The following is a 26261-nucleotide window of genomic DNA, read 5'->3' on the forward strand; positions in this document are numbered from 1 at the left end:
GTAGTGGTACTGCACCATCTATCTATCTATCTATCTATCTATCTATCTATCTATCTATCTACATGTTCATTATTTGCATCTTTTCATGCAGCTTTAAAGAAAACAAGATTCATTGTCAGACTCACTTTTTTTTAGTTACTCAGAAGTCCTTTTTTTTCTGTGTACTCGTACGATTAGGAGTGTTTCTCAAAGTCTGCAATTTATTTGACTCGGGTGTATTACAACTTTCATCTGCATTCTTGTAGCCAATGAGAATATCCAATCCAAAACAGGCTGATGAAAACTGACATACAGAGAACAAACAAGAAAAATCAAAACTCTGCAGCAGGCAGATATTCACTACTCTTTTCACCAGTCAGTAGTAATAAAAATACTCATGATAGATTAACTATCTCTCTATATAAAGTTATAGTACTACTGTCTGTCTTAGACTTGACTTTCTCTCATTAGACTGATGGTCATTTTTGTTTTTATATGTACACACAACTACTTGTTTTTTTTAAAAAATGTGTCCGTCTTATCTTTGTTTAGCTTTGTTGTTCCCGTTGTCTTTGTTTTCAGTTGTCTATTTTTTCTATTTCTTTTCTGTACATTGATCTTAGAGCTGTGTTAAATTGTAGAGAGCAACTTGAAACCAGTGTCACATACTTTATATTTGTACATATAGCCAGTGTCAAGAAGTCCAATTGGGTCTTCCTTCGCATTAAATCATGGCTATCAAGGTGTCTAACGCTTAAAACTGGTTCTTCAGAAAGTGGATCAGTAGCATCCAAAGCACGATCAGGCAGACCCTGAAGTGACCACAGCATCAGAAGATCGAAACATCACGCTTAGTACTCCGAGAGATAATTCTAAGATATTCTGAAATTCAGGGACATTTTTCAAGATTCAACTTTTAACTCAAACTTTTAAGATGATATTATCATTGGTAATGGAAAAAACTAAATATGTATGTTGTTGAACCTTACTGTATCCATAGTCTCCAACTTGACGATGCAACAATTTTGCTCCCAGTATTAGAAATACTGAAGTTATAACTTCACTTAAGAGCTTGATAGTAAATAATGTAGTTACATTTTCTTTAAAATGTATTCCCCAATATTTTCCAAACATGAAGGCACTAAATGTGAAATACTTACAGTGGCCTTACAGAATACAAGTATTCATTTGACTTTAAAGTAAATATATTGAGCTAAAAACTGCTGCAATCAGCTCAGAAAATCACATGTTAAACGCAAATTCTTCCAAATCTTTGAAATGAATCAATTTATTAATGAACAATACTCTGGATGAACTGCATGATTAAAAATGTTAAGTAGACTTTTAAGATTGTGTAAAATAAAAAGTGATCGATCAACCTGTTTGTAGCGTTTCAATAGTCTGCAAGAACAAAAGAAAACCTTTCATACAAACATTGCTTACTTGTAAAGCAACTTTATTTCTCTTTCATCAGCATTTAATCTTGGTACAATAAGCACCATTTCAACTCGGTGATAATCTCAAGCTATATTCAAACGCCTTCATAAAATCCAAACCAGGTGTGTCGTCATCATCGAGCCACCCTCCGTCCACGGTGAGATGACTCAATTCTTATGTGTTTGAGAAGGAAATCCAATTATCTGCACATTGTGAAATCCATTAACACAAAGAAAAATCACTATAGGAGCCCTGCAGTGAAAAGTACACAGAGGCGGCATTTGGAGAAAAGGCAGGGGTGCAGTTATAAACCAATAGGTGTATTTCAATTAACAATCTTTCAATTATATTTAAGACTTCTTCAAAAAAAAAAAGACAAAAAGAAAAAAAGAAAAGGGGGAAAAAATACCCGAGTGGAGCTTATGAAGAGGGACAGCACATTCAAACTCAGCACATGCAAGAACAAAAGAACAAAAATTAACATTAAAAAAGTAGTTCATGTACAATTATACACACAAAATAAACAAATGAGGAGAATTTATTGACAGACGAGGATAAAGATCCAAGTGCAACCACGTGTGCCTCCTCCCACATTCTACACCACGCTTCCCAGCTGTGACTGTGTTATAAAAACAGCAGAATAACTTCTAATCCCGGATTATTGGAGCCAGGTTTTCTATGAGGAGTGGTATTAATCAATAGTCCTGTGATCGGAGTTTGACTCTCAGATGCCTACTGTGACTATGGATTCAGGGTTTACACTGCACAGGGAACGCATTACCCAAAGTCATTACACTTTAGAGCCTAAACTAAACTGTCGATCTTGATCTTAACATTTAAAAAGCTAGAGCTGTCCACAGTCTGTGATGACGAGCTTCTTCGTAGGCGGGCCTCCCTTTGTGCCAAGCTCTCCCATCCGTAACACCACATCCATGCCGTCCTGAACCCAGCCGAAAGCCACGTGTTTGAAGTCCAGGTGTTCGGCTTTCTTCAGGGTGATGAAGAACTGCGAGTTGTTGGTGTCGCGCCCACGGTTGGCCATCGACAGGATGCCCGGTCCCGTGTGCCGAACATCAAAGTTCTCATCCTCAAACTTGTTGCCGTAGATCGACTTGCCTCCTGTGCCGTCACTGTTGGTGATGTCACCACCCTAAAAGACCAATGAGGAGCTTGTTAGTAATCTTCATGGAGATACTGTGTGAGATCCAGTCATTATTAGAGATTTAACGATTCACTGAATTTTGCGATAAAAACAATGTTGCGATACCATCGTGGGACTGTGACAATATCTCCCAACCTATGTGGCTATACTGCTCCTTAAGTTCATGGCTCTAACAAGGGAAATCAGTATGAATGCCTTCTACGATCACTCCTTGTCACTGTATTAGTCTGAACAGCAGAGGGCGCAATCATACTGCTCAAGAAGACAGACTCCTTCTCATAAGACCCGCCCTACTTCGTTTCTGATTGGTTGGCTTTGTTGGTTCTGTTCTAGAATGCTCGACTCAAACTGTTAGCTCACACAGATGCTCTGGTAATGTCTGTTTTCAGCTGCGTTTAAGCTGCAGTAACACTCTGACGTCTTCACTCATTCTCCGGAGCCACTTTTGCCAGAGTGTCTCTCGGCTCATTAGGTGGAGCAAACAAGCCGGCCGTCCCGTTGCTGCTCCACCACCCATCCTGTCTGCTTCACCCAACGAGCACAAAGACACTGCGGCCAAGACAGCCAGAGGGTTGTCAAAGATATCGATTCATATCGATTCTGAGTATTATGGTTTCAATGCTCATTTTCCACAGTATTGAAACACCAGTACCACCTGCGTTTTCTCGCTCTCTCTTCTCTCCGCCAGCGATGCGACAAATACGAGTCCACATACAAGCTTTGTTATCTGTTAATAAAATCTAAAAAACTTTATGCACTAAATGTTGTGACAATATTTCCCTGGGGTATGGAATGTCAACATTTTTCAAGGCGCAGTACAGAAGTTAGAAATTCTCGTTTTGGTGACAATGCTACTGCAACATTAACATCAATCAAATTAGTGCTTTGGGGACTAATCACGGCATGGATTACGTAAGTATGTCGTATTATTTGCCTCGGAGAATCATCTTCTCCCACTAACATCTTAAGTGTGGAGTATTTTGTGACAGAGACCCAACAATGTAGTGCTCTGTTGTTTTGTAATTTGGGAAACCTGCTTATCACATTAGTACAACTGTGATGCAAAAGAAAACCCCTCAAAGCTTTTTAAAGCACTGTCCCGTTCAGTTTTTGTCCACAACCAAGTATGATAAATTACAATTATCCACAGAGAACATGTTTCTGGAAAAAACTATTGAGATAAACGGGACAGATTTACAACAACAAACCATCTGAGAAGTTATGTGAGGAAGCATTTTAGATTCAACGACAAAGATGGACAAAAAAAAATCATAGTGAGGCAGTGGAGATGCATCAGGATGAAGTTGAATGAGTGGTACAATGTGAAGTGTGTATTTCCTTTAAAATAATTGTGAACAAATTCAAGTGTTACAACTTTGTTCAGAATAGATTTTCCGTGAATGAGTGCTAAATGCTTGTGCAGTCATCTAAACCAACTCTAAACCAGAGCAAACTCAGGGAGCAGTTTTCCATTACCCTCTCCTATTTCCTCCCACAATTTTCACTTTTTGAGTTATCGTAACCTTTTCCTGGCACTGTAAAACATGCAGGCTGCTGTACTGTTGGGCCTCGTCCTCCTCATTGAGTGAGAGAAGGACAGAGAGGTGGAGAGAGAAAGAGTATTCAAACACATTTCAGACGCCCTGGAGAGAAGTTTTAAAGGAAAGGGGCTATAAAATCTGCTATGTTGCAATCACGAAGGTTGCACTGAGTCAGTCACCATTGAAAGGCTGACAAACAGGGCTGTGGCATGCACAGAGTCTCTCAGGGGCAAAAAAATGAATGAAGGAATAAAAAGTGATAAATTAGACTTTATGCCACAGTAGGGGACTTATTCTGCTTTGTTTTCTGAGGATTAAAAAGGGGTTAGGCCTCCCAGAACCCCACTTTGGCTTCGAAATCCTCAAAATCTTTACACAGCAGATGATGATCATGATAGTTTTCAGCATGTGACATGTATTATTCAAACTGTCAGTCCAAACTGGCGAATAAGTCAGCGATACTGAAACTGAAATATCTTATTTGTTTTGTTGCATTTAGATCAAGCTCTGTTGTCACAAATGCATTAGGGCTTTAATAACGTCTCACATCTCGATCTCCTCACCTGGCACATGAATGATGGTATGACCCTGTGGAAGATAGAGTTCTGCAGTCCGAAGCCTTTCTCGCCGGTACAGAGAGCCCTAAAGTTTTCCGCGGTCTTGGGGACGATATGGGAGAAAAGCTCGATGGTGATGGTGCCCAGTGTTTCCTCGTCGGCTGTCACTTTTAGGAACACCCGGGGGTTAGTGTCTCTGGAGTGCTCTTGAACTCTTGACATCTGTGGTGAGAACGCAAATGACGAATCGCCATCACTTTTGCCCATGCGACTCTGACACCCACAGAACGTCTTCTTGAAGGATTCGGCGATCTCAGCCGTTTTGAACTTGGCCGCCAGTTGCTCCACTACACCTTCGCCATCTGGTAAAACAGAGGGAGAGAAGAGTATCAGTAAAGGTCATCATAAAGTAATCTGTTTTAATGTAACTGGCTAATGTCTGCCCTGAAAAACTACTTCTGTGTACCTGAGTAGTCGGTGGCCGTCCAGATCAGCGCATTGGCCGAGACGTCCATGGGTTTGAGTTCCATCGCCTGTGAGATCGTGTGATTGGCACAGACTCTCAGCACCTGCTCTCTTCTCATCAGGATTCGGTAGAAATGTTTGGTTGGGTGGAACATGATCTTGATGTCGCCGATGCCTCGCTCCTTCCACTGGCTCAGGTCGCGATCCCATCGGTACAGCTTGGCACGCTCCTTGAAAAGGATTTCTTCATCCTCCTCTCCGGACTTCGTTTCCACCTGAGAGAGGAATTATTACACAAAGATGAGGTTCCGTTTGCCAACTGCTAAACTTTACTCTCATGTCTAAAAAGCATTAAATGTACCTCTGGTAGTGACACTATTGGCTCAAAGTGAATGTCCACATTATTAGCGGCGTCCTCTTCATCACTGCCCTCCTCATCGCCATTGTTTTTTGGAGCTGGTCCCGCTGGCCCGAATACTGTCGCTCCAGCATTGGCCCACGAGAAGTTAGAGTCTTAATAGCAGAGGAAAACAATAAATATGCAGTGAAATGTCATTTTGTTGTCGTAATGTGTTGCTAGCGATGGGTGTCAAAAAGCCTACTCAATAAAAATGTCCAAACCGTTTGTTCCAAATGCAAATCCGTCTGTGTTTTTGGCCAAGTCAGCAAAAGAGAAGCCTCCCAATGTGTTGAAGCCAAAGCCGGAGGAGTCTGTAGTGGGAGGAACACAGTTATCAATAAATACTTGTAGATGTAGAGTTTCTTATTCCTCTCATTTCTATCTGCAGGACTACAGCAGATAACAACATGAACACTGTATAAATTCATCTGAGGCAATAGATAAAAGCACTCCGATCATTTGATTGACTTGTTATTTGTGTTTGGTAGTTTTGGTCCTCTAAAGGTTGTAGAGATTTGTTTATAAAGCTAGCAGGAACATTTGAACAAAGACGGCTTTTTCTCAGATGCAACGTTTCACTGCTGACCCACACAACTGTAGCAACGAACAGGAAATGGTATATACCTTGACCGGTGGTTGTAGCTGTAGGAGCTGCAGCTGCAGTCCAAGTGGTGGAGTCTGGCTCTGGGGTCTTCTTAGTGGACAGGTCAATGGGAGAGCTGCTGCTCTGAGCCTCAGTCTGAGTCTCTGCTGGCTGGTCTGAGGTCTGCTCCTCGGCTGCAGGCGGTACATCTGCAGCTTCTACGCTGCTGGATGACGGAGTCGACAACGGCTCCTCAAGGGCTACAGGATGGCTGCTAGAGGCCTCTTCAGCCTGGTTTAACTCGGCGTCCTGAAAGAAGTTTGGAATTAAACTTCAGTAATACTGATGGACTCTTGATGACACAAAACTACATCTGTTAAACTAACTCAGTTAAGCCAAAAAAACTGCCTGCTTAAGCCAAAAAATGTATATTAAAAAGAGCAACATAATGTGATAATGCACTGTGAGGAGTGACATCAGCAGGAATAAACGGACTGACAGTAACTTAAACAAGCATGCCAGGAGACTATCTACAGTGTGTCCATTACCAGGTCTCGCTGTGCCTTGCGGACTTCTGTCTCAAAGTCTTCCTGCTTGTCGTGGTCTGTGTCGCTGTCTGTGGTGCTCAAGCCGCAGAAGAAGGTGGGTGGAAGCTGGAGGCTTTTAGCCTTCTCCTCCTCCTCTGGTGTCGGCTTCTTTTCCCACACCACCTGGCAGTCTGACTCTGGATAAAATTACTTTTGATTAAGTCCACATACTTTTCATCACATGGTGGAGAAAAATTGAAATTTTTTCGACAGCCCTAAAAATGTATGTGAAATAAAATACTATACCTTCACCACAGGCTGCAGCTTTTCTCTCAGGAGGATCCGCGTAGAGCTTTCCATTCAAGGCTCTTACCACCGACTCAAAGTCCTCATCTGAAAAAAAAAAAAAAAAAGTTTAAAAACTCCTAAATCACATTTTGTTTTGTTCTTTTGCCATTAACAAGATGTTGATTCAACAGTTCCCTTAACCTTGAACAGAGACTGTTGTTTATTCCATGAATGACTGTTCATGTTTTAAATATTTAGCAGTGATAACCAGCTTTACAGATATTAATGCAGCTTGTTGACTTCATTGTGTCATTTATCTGGATTTAATTTTTTAATTTAAAAAGTTTTTATTTTAATTTTTATACATCTAAACCATTGATTTAAACACTTTCTTGTTATTTTCTGGTTTAATAAAGTGCAAAGAACCAATCCAAATTCAGGGCATTTTTGGGGGGTTTACTTGTTTTTTCATGCAGTCTAATTTCTCAGTTTTTTTCCTTTTTGTCTTTATCACATTTTGTTCTCATTGGTTTGGTTAAAAAGTGACTAAAAAAAAAAAAAAAAAAAAAAGAAACCTCTTTTTTTTTTCCATACACCTATATCCGATACATTCAAATTCAGGCTGGTTATCTCAAATGTACATACAGCAATCATGCAGGCAGCAGGCAACGACCGCTTTGATAAAGTTGTGCACTAATAAAAGCACTTTGGAGCCTTTTCAGCCTTCTACATAGACGCATGCGGTCATATTCTGGTTTCATTAAATGAGCTGATTGAATATTAATAGAAAAAATAAATAACCAAACTATCAATGGAAAAAGAACATTAGCAAAATGAGAAAAACATGAACATTTACTATGTGGTCCCAGTTACCATGTTTACTTAAAGCACACAAACTTTTCCACTTTTGGTCTCACCATCAGTTTGGTCATCGCTGGCGTACCCTGGTTCATTCTGGTAGCAGAAGAAGGTGAGAGGCAGCAGGAGTTTCCTGGCTAAAGCTGCCTGTTCAGCAGTGGGTTCCCTGACATACACAACCTCCACCTCCGAGTCCTCTTCTGACCCTGCACTGCCTCCTTCTGCCTGAGGGGGCCCTGCGACAGACATGATGGGAGAACAATACAGAGTCAGGCTGGTACGGAAGGGAAGCAGAAATTAAGCTGCTTTAATCCCTTTATAGATTCAGGTGTTAGTTCCACACGCACAAACAAGTCATGCACAGCAGAATGAATAGCATGCATCTGATTTACAAACATGTGAGACATGTTCTATTACTATTTCTGTATGCAAACATCTGTGTTTTTGACCGACTCTGCACTGACTCTTTGAAATATGGTACTGTAGCATTAAACAGGATTAAATACCTGAGCTTTAACTCTAATTAGCCATTGCTGAGATGCACTTCACTGGCAGATGCCAGAATAGACGGGGAATTCCATTTCATGCTGTTGCTACACATCCCGCACTAAAAATGGCATGTGTGACGTTCGCACAGTTGAGCGCTCACTGTGGAATCTGCTCAGCTCACCTTCCAAAAGACATCAGGCTTTTACTGATGCGTCTCCTGTTGCAGTACAAAACTCTAGTTTGACATCCGTTGATTCATAACATGCTACTGTAAATGCTCATTACCACATTCCTATTCCAATTTTAACTTCCCAACATTGGTGAATGTGGAATTTTTCACAAGATTCTGCAGAAATATAGCAAAAACATTTAGTCCCTATGGCCTGTGAAAACAGCACGAGATCTTCTGATTGTCTTTCAATCTAGATGCAAAAACTGAAGGACATTTTCTCTTTATTAGAGCATTAGGTGGAGAAATAAAGTTTAGACTGAAGCCCGACCGATACTCGGGTATACTGCACTGAAACTTCAATTGAAATGCAATAATTATAAATCACCTCAAGCATCTTATTAAATTATAAACTTGAAAGTAAACAAATCAATAAATGTTTCATATCGCTGCATATTGTGCAACATATATGCTGATATGATATATCTGTGAAAGGCCAATATTGTCTGTCCGATACATCAGCTGAGCTCTAGTTTGGACAAAATTAACAGTTAAAAGCAAAAACTAACAACTAAACTGTGGCTGACTTCTTATTTTAGCAAATGACTTACTCTCAAGAGAGTAAACAAACAAAACTGTAAAGAAAGTGCACAAAAAGAACAATTAAAAGTTAACCAGATTAACTTATTTGATTATTCACATGACACTATCATACATGTATTTTTCAAACATATCAATAGTTAATTTTTTAAATATCACGGTTGTTGTATATTGTGATATTGTGTTACCCTTAATATCAACATGAGTTCATTTTTTAACATTTTACCATGACATAATTATATGGAAAGACAATACATTTAATAACAGGGATCCTTGCTTATTTAAGCTAAACCTACTTGAGAATCTCAGACTAGAAAACTCTAGATTTTATCCATTTAAAAAAAAAAAAAAAAAACTACTTTCAGGAAATTGCATTTTCAATTCTGCATTATGAAGCATTTTTCCTCCTGTGCGCGACACCTGTATCTTGAAACATTGGTACTATTTCAAATTATACTGTGCAATATTTGCACATTAAACTGTCTAAAAATGACTTTACCTTTGCTATTTTACTGAAGGTAACTGCGTTTTCTTTTGGTTGCATGTCATAGCATCTCCGAGAATCAGAGGGTGAGGACGGAAGTCCATGAAGGTGACTGAACATAAGGTGAATTTAACTTCTGGGAACCTTTCTGCCCAGGTAGCATAGACACATTTTCATTAGCAATGGTAGCTCAACAATGAAGACTCCCGTTGTCCCACTTTGCTCATTTCTTTTGTTTGATTTTGATTCAAAGACCCCTAGTGGCAGAAGACACATACTATGCGTTTAAGTGTTACTATAAATACTAACTACTAATACTAAAATGATTTGTACAATAAAAACCGCATCTCCACACACTGGACATGCAACAAGTTAGCGTCAATGTTTTTTCCACTCCGTGCATCCAGGTTATTTCTTTCAGGTAGTAAGGGCCAGCCAGGTGACAGCTGAGAAGTGTTAACACACACTGCAGTGATTAGAGTACCTGGGGGTTCAAATTGGGTGGTTGATGTGCTGGTCCAAAAAGCCATTGGGTTATCTTTGAAAAGCCTAAAATCCAGCCCTAAAGGATGATGGATTGTTGAGTGAAGAGAAACTAATTGTGAGGCTGGTAACATAATCAGAAAACAAGGCCAAAATTTGAAAAACTCTGTTTGTGAATGAATTGTGTTTAAACTCTGAGGGTGCACCACATTGGTATACTGCAAACAGTTTTACTATAGGCACAGAACACCAGAATATAAACATGACGTATATAAAGTGGCTACATGGGGAGATTCTGTCCTAGAAATGTTTGAGAAGGGTCTTGACTCAGTCAGCTAAGATGAAGGAGCAATGAGATGCAGATGAAACGAGACAATGAAGTAAAACTCAAATGAACAAAAACAGTCGTGATACTCATTCAAAAAACAGAAAATCAGACATATATGGCACTTATATTAGGATATTTCTTTACCTTTCTCTGGGATTTTGAAGGCTGGTGCTGCAGGTGAAGCCTTGGCAGGAAGTCCAGAATCTTTGGCTTTTGAACTGGATGCAGACTCCTCAGACTGAAATTTAGGCGAGCCAAAAAACCTCTGGAGGCTATCAGAGCCAAAGACAAACTTAGGGGGTGACACCACTGTCTTTGAGGGGTTGACCGGACCCGGAGAACCAGCTGCACATGGCTTACTATCGGGGGAAAGCTCTGTACGTTCCTTTGTGGTCTCTTCCAGGACAGCGATGGCTGCCTTCCCACATACTGTTGGAGCCGTCTGTGCAGACCCTGTTGCTCCAGCGTCTTGAGGTGTAGCGACCCTGGATGTCACTGGGTTCATGAGTTCCTGTTTTTCATGTGCAAACTTGGCCTCCTCAAAGACCTGTTTGAATGTGTTTGCAGTGTCCTGCAGCTTGAATCTCACAGCCAGCTGCTCTATATTACCCTCTCCTTCTTCAGCAAAGTCCAAGGCGCTCCAGACCCAGGCCTTCTCTGCACCCTTCATAGGCTCCAGCTTCATGGCTGATGAGATCCAGTGGTTGGCACAGATCTTAAGCACCTGGTCTCTCCTCATTATCAACCTCACTCGTTTGGTGTCATAATTCTGCAAAAGCTTGAGGTCTCCAATACCCCTTTCCTTCCACTGACCCAGTTCCTTATCATAGCGGTACAGCTTGGCCCTGTGAGTAAAGACCACCTGTTCATTCTCCTCTCCGGTAGAAATCTCCACCAGGTCAGGCAATGGCACGACAGGTTCAAAGTACTGGCCATCCCTCTCCTCATCCTGGGTTACATCCTGCTCATCATCAGTGCCCACTGAGGCTCTGCTCTGGTTCAGCTTAGCAGGAGACTTGGAGGGGCTGATGCCAGGTTGGAAGCTGAAGTTGAACCCACCAGTGGACTCCCCAAAGCGGAAAAGGTTCTTTCGCAGGGGGCTGCTGGCAATGGGAGAGGCATAGACTGAGGAGTCAGCGGTATCATCTAAAGCCTCTTCTCTGAGGTCGTAGTTATCCCACTCCAAGGTGGGGCCAGTTGTTTCACCAAGAGGCTTGATTGCAAGGCTTGAAACATTGCCGGATGCTGTGATGTCTCCCTGGGTGTCGTCGTCTTTGATCTTTGTTTTCTCGTCTGTTAAAAAGAATTTAAGGTCTTTCAAACCAGACTTCATTTCCTCCGCTTTCTGAATGAGGTGTGCTGTTCTTCCCGTGTCAACAAGCTTGTGGGGGGTTTGTAGGGGGATGTCCAGGAGAAGTCTTTGACACTCTTCAAACTTCTCCTTAAACTCCTCAGCGAGCTCTGCAGTTTTGAACTTTGCAGCCAGCTGTTCAAGTTTAGCATCTCCGTCAGAGAAGTCATTGGCCATCCAAATCCATGCTTTGTCTGAGCCTGCCAGGGGCTTCAGATTCATGGTGGTGGTGATCCAGTGGTTGGCACACACCTTTAGAACTTGCTCTCGTCTCATCAGCACCCTCAGCCTGCCATTACAGTTGTTCTTCAGGAATTTAAGGACTCCTACGCCACGCTCTTTCCACTGACTGCTGCAGGAGTCAAATCTGAACAGTTTGACACGCTGAGAATAAAGAACTTGTTCATCCTCCTCCCCCGTCACCAGGTCCACCTTATCAGGCATCTGGACTACTGGTTCAAACTGGATGTCATCATTTTCTTCTGTTTTATACATGCCATCGTCCTCTAGCTCATTTGAGGCATCGGGTTTGGTGGGGGTTGCCTGTAATGATGTGAACAGCTGTTCACCAGCCCCAGAGAAACCTTGGAAATTGGGATCTTTCTGGCCAAACTGGAAATCTCCTCCAGTGGATTTTGCCAAGTCTGCAAAGCTGAATTCACTGCCTTTACCAGCAATTAATGGATTTTGTTCTTCCTGGGATTGTTCAACTAAGGGTGTAGACACATTTTCACTCTCCTTGTGTTTGTCAGCTATACTTTTCAGAAAACTGGAGGCTGACCCTGATGGAGGTTCATCATCAGTTGAGGGGGTCTCTTTTGCGGGTTCCTGAAAGCCAAACTTGAAGCCACCAGCTTGAGTGGGCATTGAGAAAGAGAAGGCAGAAGAACTTGTGGTACTAGATCCAGATGGAGGAGCTTCAAACTTAAAAGAAGCAGCGGAGCTTGTATCTTTGCTTTGACCAAACTGAAAGGTTTTCCCAGTGTCAAAAGGCATTGTAAATCCAGTTGCAGCAGGCTGGCTGGATGTACTCTTGGTGCCAAAGGTAAAACTGAAGGTGGAGGCTGAAGGAGCAGCACTGGTGGTGCTTTTAGCATTTGGATTTGGTGTCATACAGGCCACGCACTTACTGGCAGAGCCAACATTTCTCACCAGACAAGCATCACAATCCCATTCTCCATCCTTCTTGCCAAACATGGCTTCTAAAGAGGAAGGTTCATGTGGGATATGGCAGGAAATGCATTCAACAGCTGATGCATCATTTCTGACCAGGCAGTTATTGCAGTCCCACATCCCATCCTTTTTTACAAAATCAGCCCCAAAATCTGACACTGCTGGCAGATTTGATGCTACTGGAGCCCCCTCTGTTGATTTAGCAGCAGGGTTGGGGTTTTGACAGGCGACACATCTGTTGGAAGAGGCCTGATTTCTTACTTCACATACATCACAGTCCCACTGCCCGGGCTGCTTCATAAACTGGGCGCCAAACCCTGAGCCAACAGCAGATATTGAGGGCTGCACTGCAGCATCTACATTTGGTGGCACTGCAGCCGTTTTAGGTGAGGCTTTAAGAGCATTACAAGAAACACAACTGTCAGCACTGGCCTCATTTCTTATAGAACATGTCTCACAGTCCCACTGCCCTGGCTTCTTGCCAAACTGAGACACAAAGCTGCCACCAAATGCACTGGTTACAGTGTCAGCTGGTTTTGAGGTGCCAAATGTGAATGAGGAGGGTATAGAAGCTCCAAAAGCACCAAATCCAGTAAATGGAGAGCCAGAGCTACTGGGTTTGGATGAATCAATGCCAAATTTGAAAGTAAAGGGACTTGCTTTGGTTTCAACAACAGGCTGAATGTCAGGCTTGGATGAGGCATTGGGATTTGCAGTTTGACAAGCAGCACATCGCACATCTGTGGGTTTATTTCTTACACAGCAAACAGCGCAGTCCCATTCCCCTTCTTTGGGAGCAAACTGGGCTGCGAGTGATTCAGAAACGTTTAGGGTATCCTCTTTCTTTTCTGGTTGATTCTGCCTTTCTGGTGATTTGAGCACAATTTTCTGGGCTTCCTCAAACTTGTCTTTGAAAAGTGATGCCTCATCTACTGTTTTGAAGCGGATGGCCAGCTGTTCCGGCTTAGGCTCTTCATCCGCATAATCAATGGCATTCCAGACCCAGGATTTGTCGGAGCCAGCATTCGGTTTCAGTAGCATGTCAGCAGTGATGTAGTGGTTTGCACAGATCTTAAGGACCTGTTCCCTTCTCATTAGGAGGCGGACCTTCCCTTTAGTGCTGTGTTTTAGGATTTTAACATTTCCAATTCCCCGCTCCTTCCATTCTTTTGTCTCTGTGTCGAATCTATACAACTTTGCCCTGTTGCAAAAGATTTCCTCTTCCTCCTCCTCACCTGTTCTCACATCTACTTTATCAGGTAGAGGTACAATGGGTTCAAAGTGTGGACCATCCTCATCCTCCTCAACATGAGTGCTGTCATTATCGCTCTCCACTGTCCTTTCCTCTTCTGCTGCAGTCTTGCCAAGTCCAAACACTGGCTTTGTAACATCACCAAATTTAAATGGCTGCTCCACCTTTCCAAACAGACTTCCAGTGCCGGTGCTCTGTGTGGAATCAACAAAAGAGAAGGGAGTGGCACTTTTAGTACCAAAGGTGAAGATGCCTGCTTGGCTGGGAAGTTGCTCCTTGGCCGGAGACTTCTCTAGAACAGGGTCTGTTTTAGTGGGAATGTCTGATGTAAGAAGACCAAGCAGACTTTCACTGTGCTTGGCCTGTGACGCTGGGAAAGTAAAATCTCCATCGTTGGATTTAAAGTTGGAGTTGAATTTAAAAGCAGCTGAGGGTGTTGACTGGGCGACTGCTGGTGCTCCAAAACTAGGCACTTTCGGGACTTCAGCAGGGGCCTGCTGGCTGAAGGAGAGCTTCCCAAAGTCCACAGGCTTCCCCTCAATGCTCTTTGGAGGCTGAACAGGGACTACGGACGGTTTGGTGAAGTAGCCAGGTTCAGGCAGGGGAGGGTTAGTGGTTTGCTGGGTTACACCCTGGCCATAATATTCCTCACTATATGGAGAAAGAAGGCTTGTGGCTGGTGATTCAAATCGAAGAGGGGCACCAAAGACTGGTTCTTGGGGAGGGTAAATGCAGGGCGGGGCTGTCTGCAATGGAGGAGTATGAGTGGGTGGCTGGTAGGCGTACATATGTGGCTGAGGTGGCATACGGTTCATACCATACATTGGGCCCTTTGTGAAGAGGAAAAAAAAACAAACCATGTCAGTCAGTATAATCTGAACAATTTTATTTCTGTAAATACGTGTTGAAACAGTGATAGTTACCTTGGTGGGGGTTACATTTGCTGCCGTGCGCAGAAGATACTGAGAGTTATAAGCTGGAGACTGGTTGTAGTACACAGACGGGCCTGTGGTGGCCACTACAAAAAGATACAATTATATTAAGGTTATAAACTATTCCTGTTTAATAGACAAAAATATGGAGCTATTTATCTCCTTTGAGTCTATGTAGTGTGCTGACCTGTTAGCGGGGCCCCATGGTAGGACTGGACTGGGGTAAAAGGCTCCTGCAGGCCCTCGGCCCCATAGCTCTCCCCATACATCTTGTGATGAGGTGAGCCTGCGTTTCCTGAAGAGTTGTGTCTCAGATCATGGACCTCATTCTGGAAAACAAGGAACTTAATGAGTGATTTGACATCTACACAGAATATAAAGAATATATAATGAGTCCTTGTAATTACCTCCAAAGAGGTCATTTGTAATTTCCCATTTTCTTCATACATTTCATTATAGAAATGATCTGAGTAAATCTGCTGAAAACCAAAACACCTTCTCCATATTTTACTTGATTAATTCTAACATAATTTACCAATAATTAGTAGGAAGACAGGCAAACCATACTAAGTTCCTCTTTTAAACACTGTTCTTACTCATTAGTTCCTTAAAAGTGTAACCAGTTTAAAATGGTAACCCCTTGTCTCTTCACCTTACATTTATGGCCAAAAATAAACAGGTTTATTAATTGTTGATTGATTTTGTTTTTCCTGGCCATTCACTTACTCACTCTATTACTTACTATTATTGTAACAGTTCTTATTGTTATAATGGTATTCCCCATTGTTACTTAATCATTTAATGTCTTTTCTTCTATAATATGTGTTGCTGTTGGTGGGAAGCAGTCTGAAATTAAAAATCATTAATAAAAAAAATAATCAATAAAAACAAAATCTTAATTCTAAGCACTCATAAATTGCAATAACTTTGTTCTGAAACAAAAAAAGATTTTAAAGAAAAAATAGAAAATAAAAGTTAAAGTTAAATTCGTTTTTTCATCATTTATTCTGACCTTGAGAGCTTCAACTTGCTGACACAACATCTGTAGGAGACTTTTCTGGTCCTCCACCCAATGTGGTGGCGTCTTGGAAGCCATCTTAGCGACAGGGGAGAGAAATGATAAAAAGTCACTCATTTGTGTTCACCTCTTTGCTGAATACAGGGTAACACTGAAAATATAGATGACATTACAAAATCTCAAATGGCAAATAACCTGAACCCACCAAGTGTCTTTTTGAAGGAGAGATGCTTTTGTTTGGAGACGGAGTGGAAAACTTAATGTGGGATATGTTGGCAGAAGTGTCTGTGGGATGAGCAGGGCTGGAGTGAGTGGGTCCTAGTCGAACTTCCTCCTCCTTCTCCTCCTCTTCATCCATGGCCTCCCCACTCTCCCCTAGCTGCTGGTTCACATCGTTCAAGAGATCCACAACTTCCTCCATGGAAACAGGCAGCTGGGACACAACAGTAAATAAATAGTTACACAGCTGCAGAACTTGTTTTGTAAAGAAATGTATCACAATTGATATATTTGGAGGTTCACTTTGCTTGGAGCAACAAGAAATGTAGCTTACCTTGTCAATGTCATCTGCGTTAGCACTATAGATCTTTGACAAATATGTCCTGAACTTTCTCAGAAAAGTGATACATCTGTCTTGGGTCTCCTCAACTCCGTTGGTCGCCTCCTCAGATAACCGCTGGTAGATCTGCCAAGGGAAGCAGAACAAATTTTGAGGTTAAATGGAGTTTGATCAAGATAATATTGTTTTTTTAGGGAGTCGCCCCATATAGCAGCTCAGAGAATGCCTGTAACAAGGCAGCAGACACCGAAAGATAGAGCAGAAGTGAATGAGTACCCTTTCTGGTACAGACAATTAAAACGTTTTAATTCGCACTCTTTTGGTAATCTGAGATTGTCTTGCATTATTAAGAAAGGCAGACTTTCCTGCAAAATCACCTCTAGAGCTATTATTCATTTAAGATTTGGGTTTGGCAAAAAAGGAAAGAAGAAAAACAGTGATGTCCCTTTCCAGAAATCATGACAGGGTTATTCAAAATACTCCACAGACCTTATTGTGAGCAGTTTATTTGTCATACGTATTTTCTCTCCAGCCAACCATATCACTGTGAAGAAGGCAGCGGGACTCTACTCATGAACAAGAGGTTGACTAGCTGATGTGAGGGGAGGAGGACCCCACCTAAATGAAGGGTTCCTTCTGTGTGGTGATATGGCTTGGTGGGTGTAGTTCGGTAAAAAGAAAATTGTTCCTACATGAAACTGCTGACAACAAGGCCTGTAGATTATCGGGTCAGCAACCAGCGGTAACAGGGTCTCATCTTGTTCCATTTCATTCAAGAGTATGCAGACATCTCTACGGCCGATATCTCCAAGACACTGCAACTTTGAATTGAAAATGGTGAAGTGTCCCCTTTAACTGATCTGACTCCCAAAACAGAAGGCAAATGTATTTGTAAGAAGCCTAACCTTCCACAATGTTTATTATATTTTCTGAACAAGACAGATCGAAGATAATTACTGATACCGTTCCTTCTTTATAAGACTGTTGGACCACTAGATGTGACTAATGGGAGGGTGAGATAAACCGGTTCTCTATTAACCTTCACAAAGTAATCTTAGGTGCACATCTATGCAAAAGGCTTACCTGTGCCAAATGCCAAATGGATGACATGTTGTTGATGGTTTCCAAGGTAGCGATGGCCTCCTCTGTCTTGCCCTCTATGTCGAGGAGAGCTGCATATGCTATCTTAGCTTCTTCTTCATAGCCCCTAACAGAAGAAATCTGAGAAGGAGAACAGACACGCATACTTGTTAAATACTTCATTCTTAACACATAATAGTATCACAGGTACTTAGCCATTTGAGCTATAAAACCACTTAATGATTTAAAAATGTCAAAGACCTGGAACCTGTGACATTTAAACTAATTAAAGCCACAAGGTGTAAACATGACAATGTAAAGCACATTAAAGCCCAAAACATAAATGGCAAGGGAGGGTCCATATAGCTATTTTAGACCAGAAACCAAGGACTTTCCAGGTACAATATCCAGACTTTCAAAGCCTTTATTATCATATTTGATTATTTATGATGAATGCAATTTTACCAGCTGATCAAACACAAAAAAAAATAATATGAATACAGGATCGTTTAATTTCAAATGCCAAAAAAAAATGATTGGTTATACGAGTGATTCTGTAAATTAAACACTAGATTATGATGAAAATCAAGCTTCTTTTTCAAGGATTGTATTCACATTCAAGCATTTTTCTTACCTTGAAAACAAAACATTTAAAAATAAAGTATTTATAGTATCATATAATAAAAGCAAACCAAGATAAAAGTATTAACCTGAATGTCTTTGGAGGGGAAGTGTATGAAGAGGGGGTCAAGCGGTTCTGGTATACTGCGTCTATTTTTGATCCTTTCCAACAGTGGAAGTACAACTTTCCAGTAGTGGACACTGCGGCCGATGTACTCCTTCTGGTCGTAGTAAGAGTTCACTCCATCTCCCTGGGTTATTAAACATGCATCAAGGAAAGAAGGTCAGCCTGCCACACTAGCTTAATGCAGTCAGACAACATAAACATGATCAGACAGCTACAAATTCTACCAGGAAACAAACAGACACATAGTCAGAGAAACCAGCACATGTGGCCATTTGGACCTCTCAATCTTATCACATTTAACAGTCGTAGAGTTAATGATAGAAAGGAGCAGGTGGAAAGGCATGTGTATCTGTGCAGGATCTGGCAAGGTGCTGAGATATGCAAGTGCTATTTTACTGTCCGTGCTGAATGTCTGCATGTGCACTACTGCCACCCACAACTGATCTGGCCCCGTTATCTAACCATCTTAATAATGTTTTAAATGAGGGAAGTTGATATTCATGCATCACATACTGTACAGCTGTCCACCTCTTCACTGTGTTGTCCTTTGTCTTTATGCCATAATAATTTCATAAAGTTGCACATTGCCTAGTAATTGATGTCCAGCACTTACACTGCATAATATATCCAAGCAAGAACTTGTGTACTGTAAATCGATGCTTCAGTTGGTGATTACAATTTTAGCTCATGTTCAGAGTGAATTTGAGTTACGCATGTTGTTCACCTGAGGACCAAGATTGAAAACACCCAATTTCTTGTGTCTAGCTGGCCACATGCTGAGCTTGTGGATGTCTGTGTGTGCGTGCACTGTGTATATGCATGTGTGTGTGCATGTGTACCGTCTGGCTGAGACACTGAGCCCAGTGGATGGCCAAAGCTGGTTGGAGCCCATTTTTCTCTCCAGCCCTCAGAGTGTTCAGTCCATGCTGCACAATCATCCGTAGCTTGGCTGACATACCAGGCCTAAAAGGAAACAATAGTGAGTAAAATGGCATATAGGGTATTTACACCTAAATGAACGAGTTACTATCACTGAGTGGCTACTCAGCATGAGATCTAAGAAAAATGAAGAGTTTTCGCACTTTCAAACATTTGATCAGCATTCAATGTATTCTCAGTAATATTGTAATCTTTCAGAACACAGTTTCCAGTTTTTTCACAGTGACATCAGACATAGTTAAATAACTAACTAACTCCAGTTTTACTCACGCTGCCTGTTTGTGAATGAGGCTGTAGATGGCGTCCCACCACTCCCTCTGTCTGACGGTTGTCAAGAGGCGAAGGAGAGGAAGCGGAAGGCAGCGAGGCTCATAGAGCTGCTGTTGCTGCTGGTTCACTCCACTGCTAATCTTCGCCGTCTCCTGGAGTTGGCAGTGGCTACAGAACACCACACCTTGTAAAAACACCTGAATGGAGTAAAGTGACAGAGAGTTTGACATTTGAGAGACATGCTAAATTCAGAAATTATAGAAGAATTAAGTAGCAAAATTATCATTTATCAAATGAGAGAACTGCAGGTATTATGCACTTACCTCCAGGTCCAGCAGGCAGATGGACTCTGGTGCATTTGTGTCCAGTTTGGAAGTTTCCAGAGTAAGTCTAGGGAAAAGCTGCTGCAGCCAGTCCCGCAGGGCCGCTCTCTGAGCCAGGAGGGTCCACTGTAAGCCCAGCCAGCTCAGATGTTGCAGGTCACCACCGTGCAGCAGGATGGAGCCTGTGGAGGTGGAAACAAAGTTACTACAATGCAGGAGTAGCTGTTAGGAGTTGTTGTAAGTGTCACAATACCTTTAACAGAGAATGAAGCTATATGGGCTGCAACTATGTGACAACTTAAGACTTCTGAGACCTACATCCTAAATAAACATACAGAAACTGTTTTTCAAGGACCCCGTGTAAGTTATTAAGTTTATAATATATTAACACTTGATGCTGATGAAACAATTATGTATACAGAAGGACTTTATTAACCTAAACAAGTGCTAATCTAATTCCAAATGTAACTGTTAAATAAAAGTTTACCTTAAAAACAAAACCCAAACAAAATACAAAACAAAACTGAAGAGCTCTTCATGCTACTGCAGCACTCAGGCAGATTTTTAGTTTGTACCTGCGTCCCATTTGGCCAGTTGAGAGAGCTCTGGAGCTGAGGTGTTAATGGAATGGATGTCATCACTGGCGATAAAGGACGATCCAGTGGAGGCCTGTGGTCCAAACAGGAGCTCAAACAGAGAGTCCTGACCGCTACGGTTCCCAAACGCCTCCACCACCTACACACGGATGACATTAAATGATTGTGTTCAACATCAGTTTGTCAGTGCTGACTATCTCTGACGCTGTATGATGGATGTGCACTTTTAACTCCAGGTTATAAACACTATAACCTTCAACCAAACTGAAACGGAACACATGGACCAACCTCTCTGATCAAGGTGGTTGAATCAGTGCTCAGGTTCAGCAACATGTGGCCGGCCTGACTCTGTCTGTCGTTGGCCAGCAGCTCCAGAGGCTGTGGGGCTGCCTGGTCTCTTTTGGTCACTTTAGCCTTTGGTCTGGGGACCTTGTGGAAAGACAAACAAAACAAACAGTAACCAAAAGGCTTCTGTTTAGTAAGGGCTTGAGTACAAGGTAATATCATGTCACTTACTTTAAATAAGATTTAATTTATATAAAAGGAAAGAAAACAACTAAACAGGAAATAATCTACAAAATAATCACATTTGTGGACAACAGAAGCTGATCGGCTGCTTGGTGAGTCAGTACCTGGTACGCCAGCAGAAAGCACAGGGCAGCCAGGTCAATGACGGCCCTCCACGTCTGTTGGTGATCCTGAGCCAGCTTCAACAGCAGTGTGCCGGCATGCAGATAAAGATGACCTCTCATCTCTACAAACATCTCACAAAGATCATCTGTGTGGCGGCCAGCAACGCCGCTCAGCGACTGCATAGCTTCATCAAAACTACACAGAACACACAGACACAAAAGAAACTGAAGCTTGAAGAAAATTACTCCAACATCACAACATGGACATGAGACAGTGGAGTTTAAGATTTGATGTGATTTCTTGGATACAGCGTGTCCATTGTGTATGTATACAAACACCATAGGAGCTCAGCATGACCTACCCCCTAAGGGCATCCAGGCTGGGCTGCACGCTGCTGTCAGACAGTGTGATTCTCAGCAGGCTGCAGTGGGCCAATAGCAGGTCCTTCTGGAGACGTCGACACAGCTTCTCATTACTGGAGACGCTGGGCTGAGCTAGATACTCCTGCGACAAAGATAATCCAATGCTTTGGGATCAATTTAAAGAGTTAGGTTTAAAGCCCCCAAAATGCATCTTTGTCTAGCTTTGTAAAATCTACTCTGCACTACCGCCCGTCCCAGCTGACCTGCAGTGTGTGCAGCACCACTTTGTACCAGTCCAGACTGCGGCTCAGCAGGCCTCTCTTCTCAACAGCCAGGCAGTGTTTAACGGCTTCATCCAGCCGTCCGTCCTGACAGAACAGCTGAACCAATTTCACGTTCACATGAGCGTCAGCTGGCCTCGCTGCCAGCTCGGCCTGGAGGAGGTCGAACAACCGGTTCCATCCCTGCTGACCCTGACGACTCAACAAACATTCCTGCACAGAGAGGAACAGATAGACCAAAGAGTCACTGTGGCATCAATACCTCCTTTGATTAATATCCATCTGCTTCTCCCCTCCTTAGTGAACATTACAAAATTTAATGTAAGACAGAGTGAGGGACATGGCAGCTGTTGGTTAAATATGGGCCTCACCTTCAGATTGAAGACTGCAGGATTTCCTGGCAGCAGCTTGGCAGCTTTGTCCACCCAAAACTCTGCTCTGCTGTCACATTCCTCTTTACTGACCAGCAACTCAGCCACCTTCAGGACCAGGTCCCTCTGGGCTGGGTTCAAGTCCACTGACCGCTGCATTCAAACAAAGAAGTGCAGACATACCAGTGTCAGACAGGTGATCTACCCAAAGTGCTGCTCCAAAAACAACACCAAGAAAATAAAGGACGAGTAGAATGGAAACTTTATTTTTACCTCAGTGAACTCATGTGTTTTAGAGTCAAATTAGGTTACTGAATAAACATAAGGAGTTTAAGGCAAGTCCAGAGCTGTGGCAGACTCGGATCACTTTCTTTTTAAAACACTGAAAGAGCTTTGATTTCAAGAACATGTGTGTGTGTTCTTCCTACCTTGTAACATCCTACTGCCTTGTTGATTTCTCCCTCTCTCTCAAAGAGCTGGCCAAGGAATTTGTGTGCTTTGGGATCCCTCTCCTGGACTTTGAGATACTCTGATACATGTCTAGGAATAGCATGAAAAATGCAAGATTGCCATCAGTACAACTGAGACCTCTTGAGGAGTAGTAGCACACTCAGTCAACAGCGGGGAAGTTTGTGTGCTTACCTCTTTGCAAGTTCATATTCTTTCGCTTCAAAGTACAATTTAGCGAATAAAAACCCTTTGACTGGCTTCTGCAGAATGAAAACATCAAGAATGATTATTAGCAAATCAACCACATTCTTAACAATTTTTATCAAGTTTTAGCTTGCTTGTTATGTTAGCTAGCAGGCAGAAGTATACTTATACATCACTTCAAGTTAATTAATTAGATGTCTTATTGAGAATTATTATTTTGCCAGACAGTTCTGATAGGGTAGAAGTTAACAATATGTTAGCCAACATGGTTATAGGATTATCTCCATTCATGAAAAATCAAATTATTGATTACAATTATGTTTCCAACTTGTTGGCTGTGGTTTATTTTCTACTAGGCTACTTGTTCTTAGGGCTGCACCTACTGTACCTATTATTTTATTGTAGCCCAGTTGCTCGGATATAATGGTAATAGTTCATGTTTTTGCAAACCACAGATATGTCCAAGGTTGACATCTGTCCTCAACATGGCATATCACATTTGCATTATGTGTATATTAGCCGATTTTCATTTTGGAGATGAAGAGGATGGTGGTGGTGTTATTACAAGCATCAAGTCTGCCAAACAGGTGACCTGTAGGAAGATTTCCAGCTGTTTTGTTGGTGACTAAAGCCTTACATTTTTCACACCAACGTGGACCGTCTGCAGCTGTTTTTGTAGTGACCAAAACAAGTAAGCTATACTAAGCCAAACCATGATATGTTCCTAACCTAACCAAGTGTTTTTAGTGCCTAAAACAAGGCAGGCCCACAGTGTTGTGACGAGATAAATAGAAATTTGAATCTACACAAATGTTAAGTGGCGACATAAAGAAAGGTTTAGTTTTAACTTGTATGTGGTTTTGCGTAAAGGTACTTGGCTAACTCTTACTCTGAAGATCGGGCTGATCAGTGTTGATTAATCTGTCAATTATTTGCCTTATTTTGTAGACAAATCGAAGATACTCAGTTTCCTTTCACTAACGAGTAAAGAAACCAGAAAATACTTTCAAATATTTACATTTTTATTTCCCTTGAAAAAATACTGAAACTTATTGATTTGTCATCAAAATAGTTGCCGATTAATCGATGCAGCTCTAGTTGCCGGCTCCTTAACATTCTGTGTTTGTTTCAGTTCCCAGGAATTGAAACAAGTAACCTAAGCATTTACCCCAATTTTAACAAGGATCTAATAATGGGACAGTTCAAAGTTTAGAAGCAATTTGAATGTGATACATTTCCACTTATTTTACAGATGTTTGACTTTGAGTTACTTTACCGGTGAGAATATAGATTTACAAGGTGTCTTGTGGCCCAGTCACCATGACTTTTGCACCCTTACCACATCGAGAAACACGATAGCCAAACTGAGAGTCTGGCACTTCTCTTCAAATCTTTAGAATGTAGTGGTCTCATTCTCATCAACTAATCAAATCAACTAAACCACACATTTATGAGATTATTGTTGGCCTCCGTTAGTACAGTCATCGATTCAGAAAGTGTTTCGCTTGAACCTTGAATTTCTGTTTACAGATAGTCTAGACGGCAAGTAAGCTAAATTACATTATTTCTAAGTGAGGTTTGGTGGCAGCTACTATACATGAGTTAACTGAACGTATTCCGGTTGGAAGGGGGTTTGAAGCCATGTTGTTCCACGTTTATGTTTGCTGTAATAGCTGTAGCCAAAAGTAGACGAAATAGTTGAGTGAACGCTGCCTAGCATGGCTAACTGGCTAGCCGTTGGCCGTAACAACCCATGCCGCGCATTTTCCCAACATAAAGGGGAGGACACGACGAGGCGTCATCATGCCGGTTAGCTAACGTTGGCGACGCTAGCCTCGGGCTGGTTGTAACACAGGTTACACAGACCATACAATTAAAGATAACCGATTAAAGGGCAGCTTAAGAAAATCAACTACAACAAGTGCTCATTCGATCCTGGTGTTCAGGTTGTCTCCTCGGGACTGGCTGGACTGACACATGCTGGACTGACATGATGGCAGCAACATGCTAACTTAGCCGCCGGCTTAACTTACCTCTTTGAGTGAGGGAGACGAAGTCTGTACTGAGGAAACGTAACGGTCCACTTCAGCCTTACTCCGTCGCATGGCTCCCGAAAACAAATACTTCTAAAACGACTGACTATGGCGCTGTTGAATACCAGGAAATCACAATATATATAAAAACTGACGGTACGACTGTCACTTCTCAACGTTAACTCCCCATGATGCTACTGCGCAGTCTCATCGGCGTCAAATGGCAGAGGGTCACATGGGTAGGGTTCGTTCTTGAATCAGGCTCCTCTGCCAATGAAATACGAGTATTCCGTTTGACGCACGCTGACGCACTTTATTTTGAAGGATTGGTGGGTTGGCTGGGGTGAACCCTCTGGACCACACACTCTTTGTAATGATGTTATGATATAATTCAGATACTCTGCAATACCTGTACTGATATGATCATTTTATGTAACACTGATCATACATAATCTCAACCTTAGTTGGTTATATTTTTTATTAATACTTGTGTATTAATTGACAATACAAGTGAAAGAGGAAAATCCCATCAGGGTCAGTTTAAGTTGTACCACAGCATCTTCCCAACCCATTTACTTTTTCCAAGGAAGGATGTATACACCGCTAAAAAAAATGTATGGGATGGCAAGCTGTATGGAGCCATCTACTTAAGTTGTTTAGGACAATGCTGCAATGCTGTTCGCCCATGATGCTCAGGGAATGTTTTGTTGACTACAAAACTTTCCCCAACTTCCCATGGGCATAGAGGGGTCAGCGGATAATGACTGAATTTTTATTTTTGGTTGAACTTATCCTTTAAAGCGATATAAACAACTCAAAATGATTTAAGGAAATTGGAATATGGGTGCATACATTCATGTTCATCATGGATATGCATTATAATCAAATTAAATGTTTTGCATTGTTTTTGGAGACCAAAAATATTCACACAACACAACATAGAAATTCAAATATGTCACAGAATAAACAATCAAGCAAAATATTAAAATATCACAATATCCCTGACTAATTCTGAGTAGTGTATACATAGCCCAGTGTACATATATTGTATTTGCACAAACATATTAGATAAAATCAGGTGATTAAAAATAACAGATGTGTCAGCAGAGGTCAAGAAGCCATCAGGCTCATATGACGGATCCCTAATCACCAGAGTAACTATCAAATGCTGCTAACTTTAGCTGCCATTAGCTACTAACTGTCCAGTTAGCACTCCTATTGCCTGATTCTGCTGGTACTGGGAGCTTCACTCACGGCAGGAGTGTTGGTTTTGCATACTACTGGAACAAACAGCTCGGAGCTAATGACTTTGCATTCTACTTTGCAAGCTATCTCG

General features: G+C 41.8%; 1 protein-coding gene across 2 annotated transcripts; it reads right to left on the reverse strand.

The window, feature by feature from the left end:
• Nucleotides 1–1414: 1414 nt before the first annotated feature.
• On the reverse strand, nt 1415–25150 carry ranbp2 (RAN binding protein 2). 2 transcript variants are annotated; one of them, XM_030428711.1, is made up of 30 exons: nt 24926–25150; nt 22881–22948; nt 22667–22778; nt 22239–22391; nt 21850–22080; nt 21586–21728; nt 21224–21419; nt 20880–21020; nt 20571–20730; nt 19996–20177; nt 19673–19869; nt 19303–19426; nt 18426–18587; nt 17719–17856; nt 16630–16761; nt 16282–16509; nt 16071–16154; nt 15246–15387; nt 15050–15144; nt 10495–14956; nt 10024–10101; nt 7857–8033; nt 6958–7044; nt 6673–6848; nt 6166–6433; nt 5763–5852; nt 5503–5654; nt 5143–5416; nt 4683–5038; nt 1415–2566 (listed from the first exon to the last, which is right to left on the reverse strand). In XM_030428711.1, the coding sequence occupies exons 1-30, from the start codon at nt 24995–24997 to the stop codon at nt 2261–2263; spliced, it is 9186 nt and encodes a 3061-aa protein (XP_030284571.1). In that variant the 5' UTR covers nt 24998–25150; the 3' UTR covers nt 1415–2260. The 2 variants fall into 2 exon arrangements, with proteins under 2 accessions (XP_030284571.1, XP_030284572.1); XM_030428712.1 differs by lacking the exon at nt 10024–10101 and having other exon boundaries at nt 24926–24997.
• Nucleotides 25151–26261: the final 1111 nt, after the last annotated feature.

This window comes from Sparus aurata, chromosome 9 (assembly GCF_900880675.1).
Source record: "Sparus aurata chromosome 9, fSpaAur1.1, whole genome shotgun sequence".
NCBI classification, from domain to species: Eukaryota; Metazoa; Chordata; class Actinopteri; order Spariformes; family Sparidae; genus Sparus; species Sparus aurata.

What these genes read in the sequence shown, in the direction of transcription:
- ranbp2 (XM_030428711.1), bottom strand. Translation starts at nt 24,997, where the DNA reads ATGCGACGGAGTAAGGCTGAAGTGGACCGTTACGTTTCCTCAGTACAG. An exon ending in ACGCAGATGACATTGACAAG is followed by an intron (nt 16,510 to 16,629) that starts GTAAGCTACATT and finishes GTTGTGTCCCAG; the next exon opens with CTGCCTGTTTCCATGGAGGA. An exon ending in CTCCTTCAAAAAGACACTTG is followed by an intron (nt 16,155 to 16,281) that starts GTGGGTTCAGGT and finishes CCTGTCGCTAAG; the next exon opens with ATGGCTTCCAAGACGCCACC.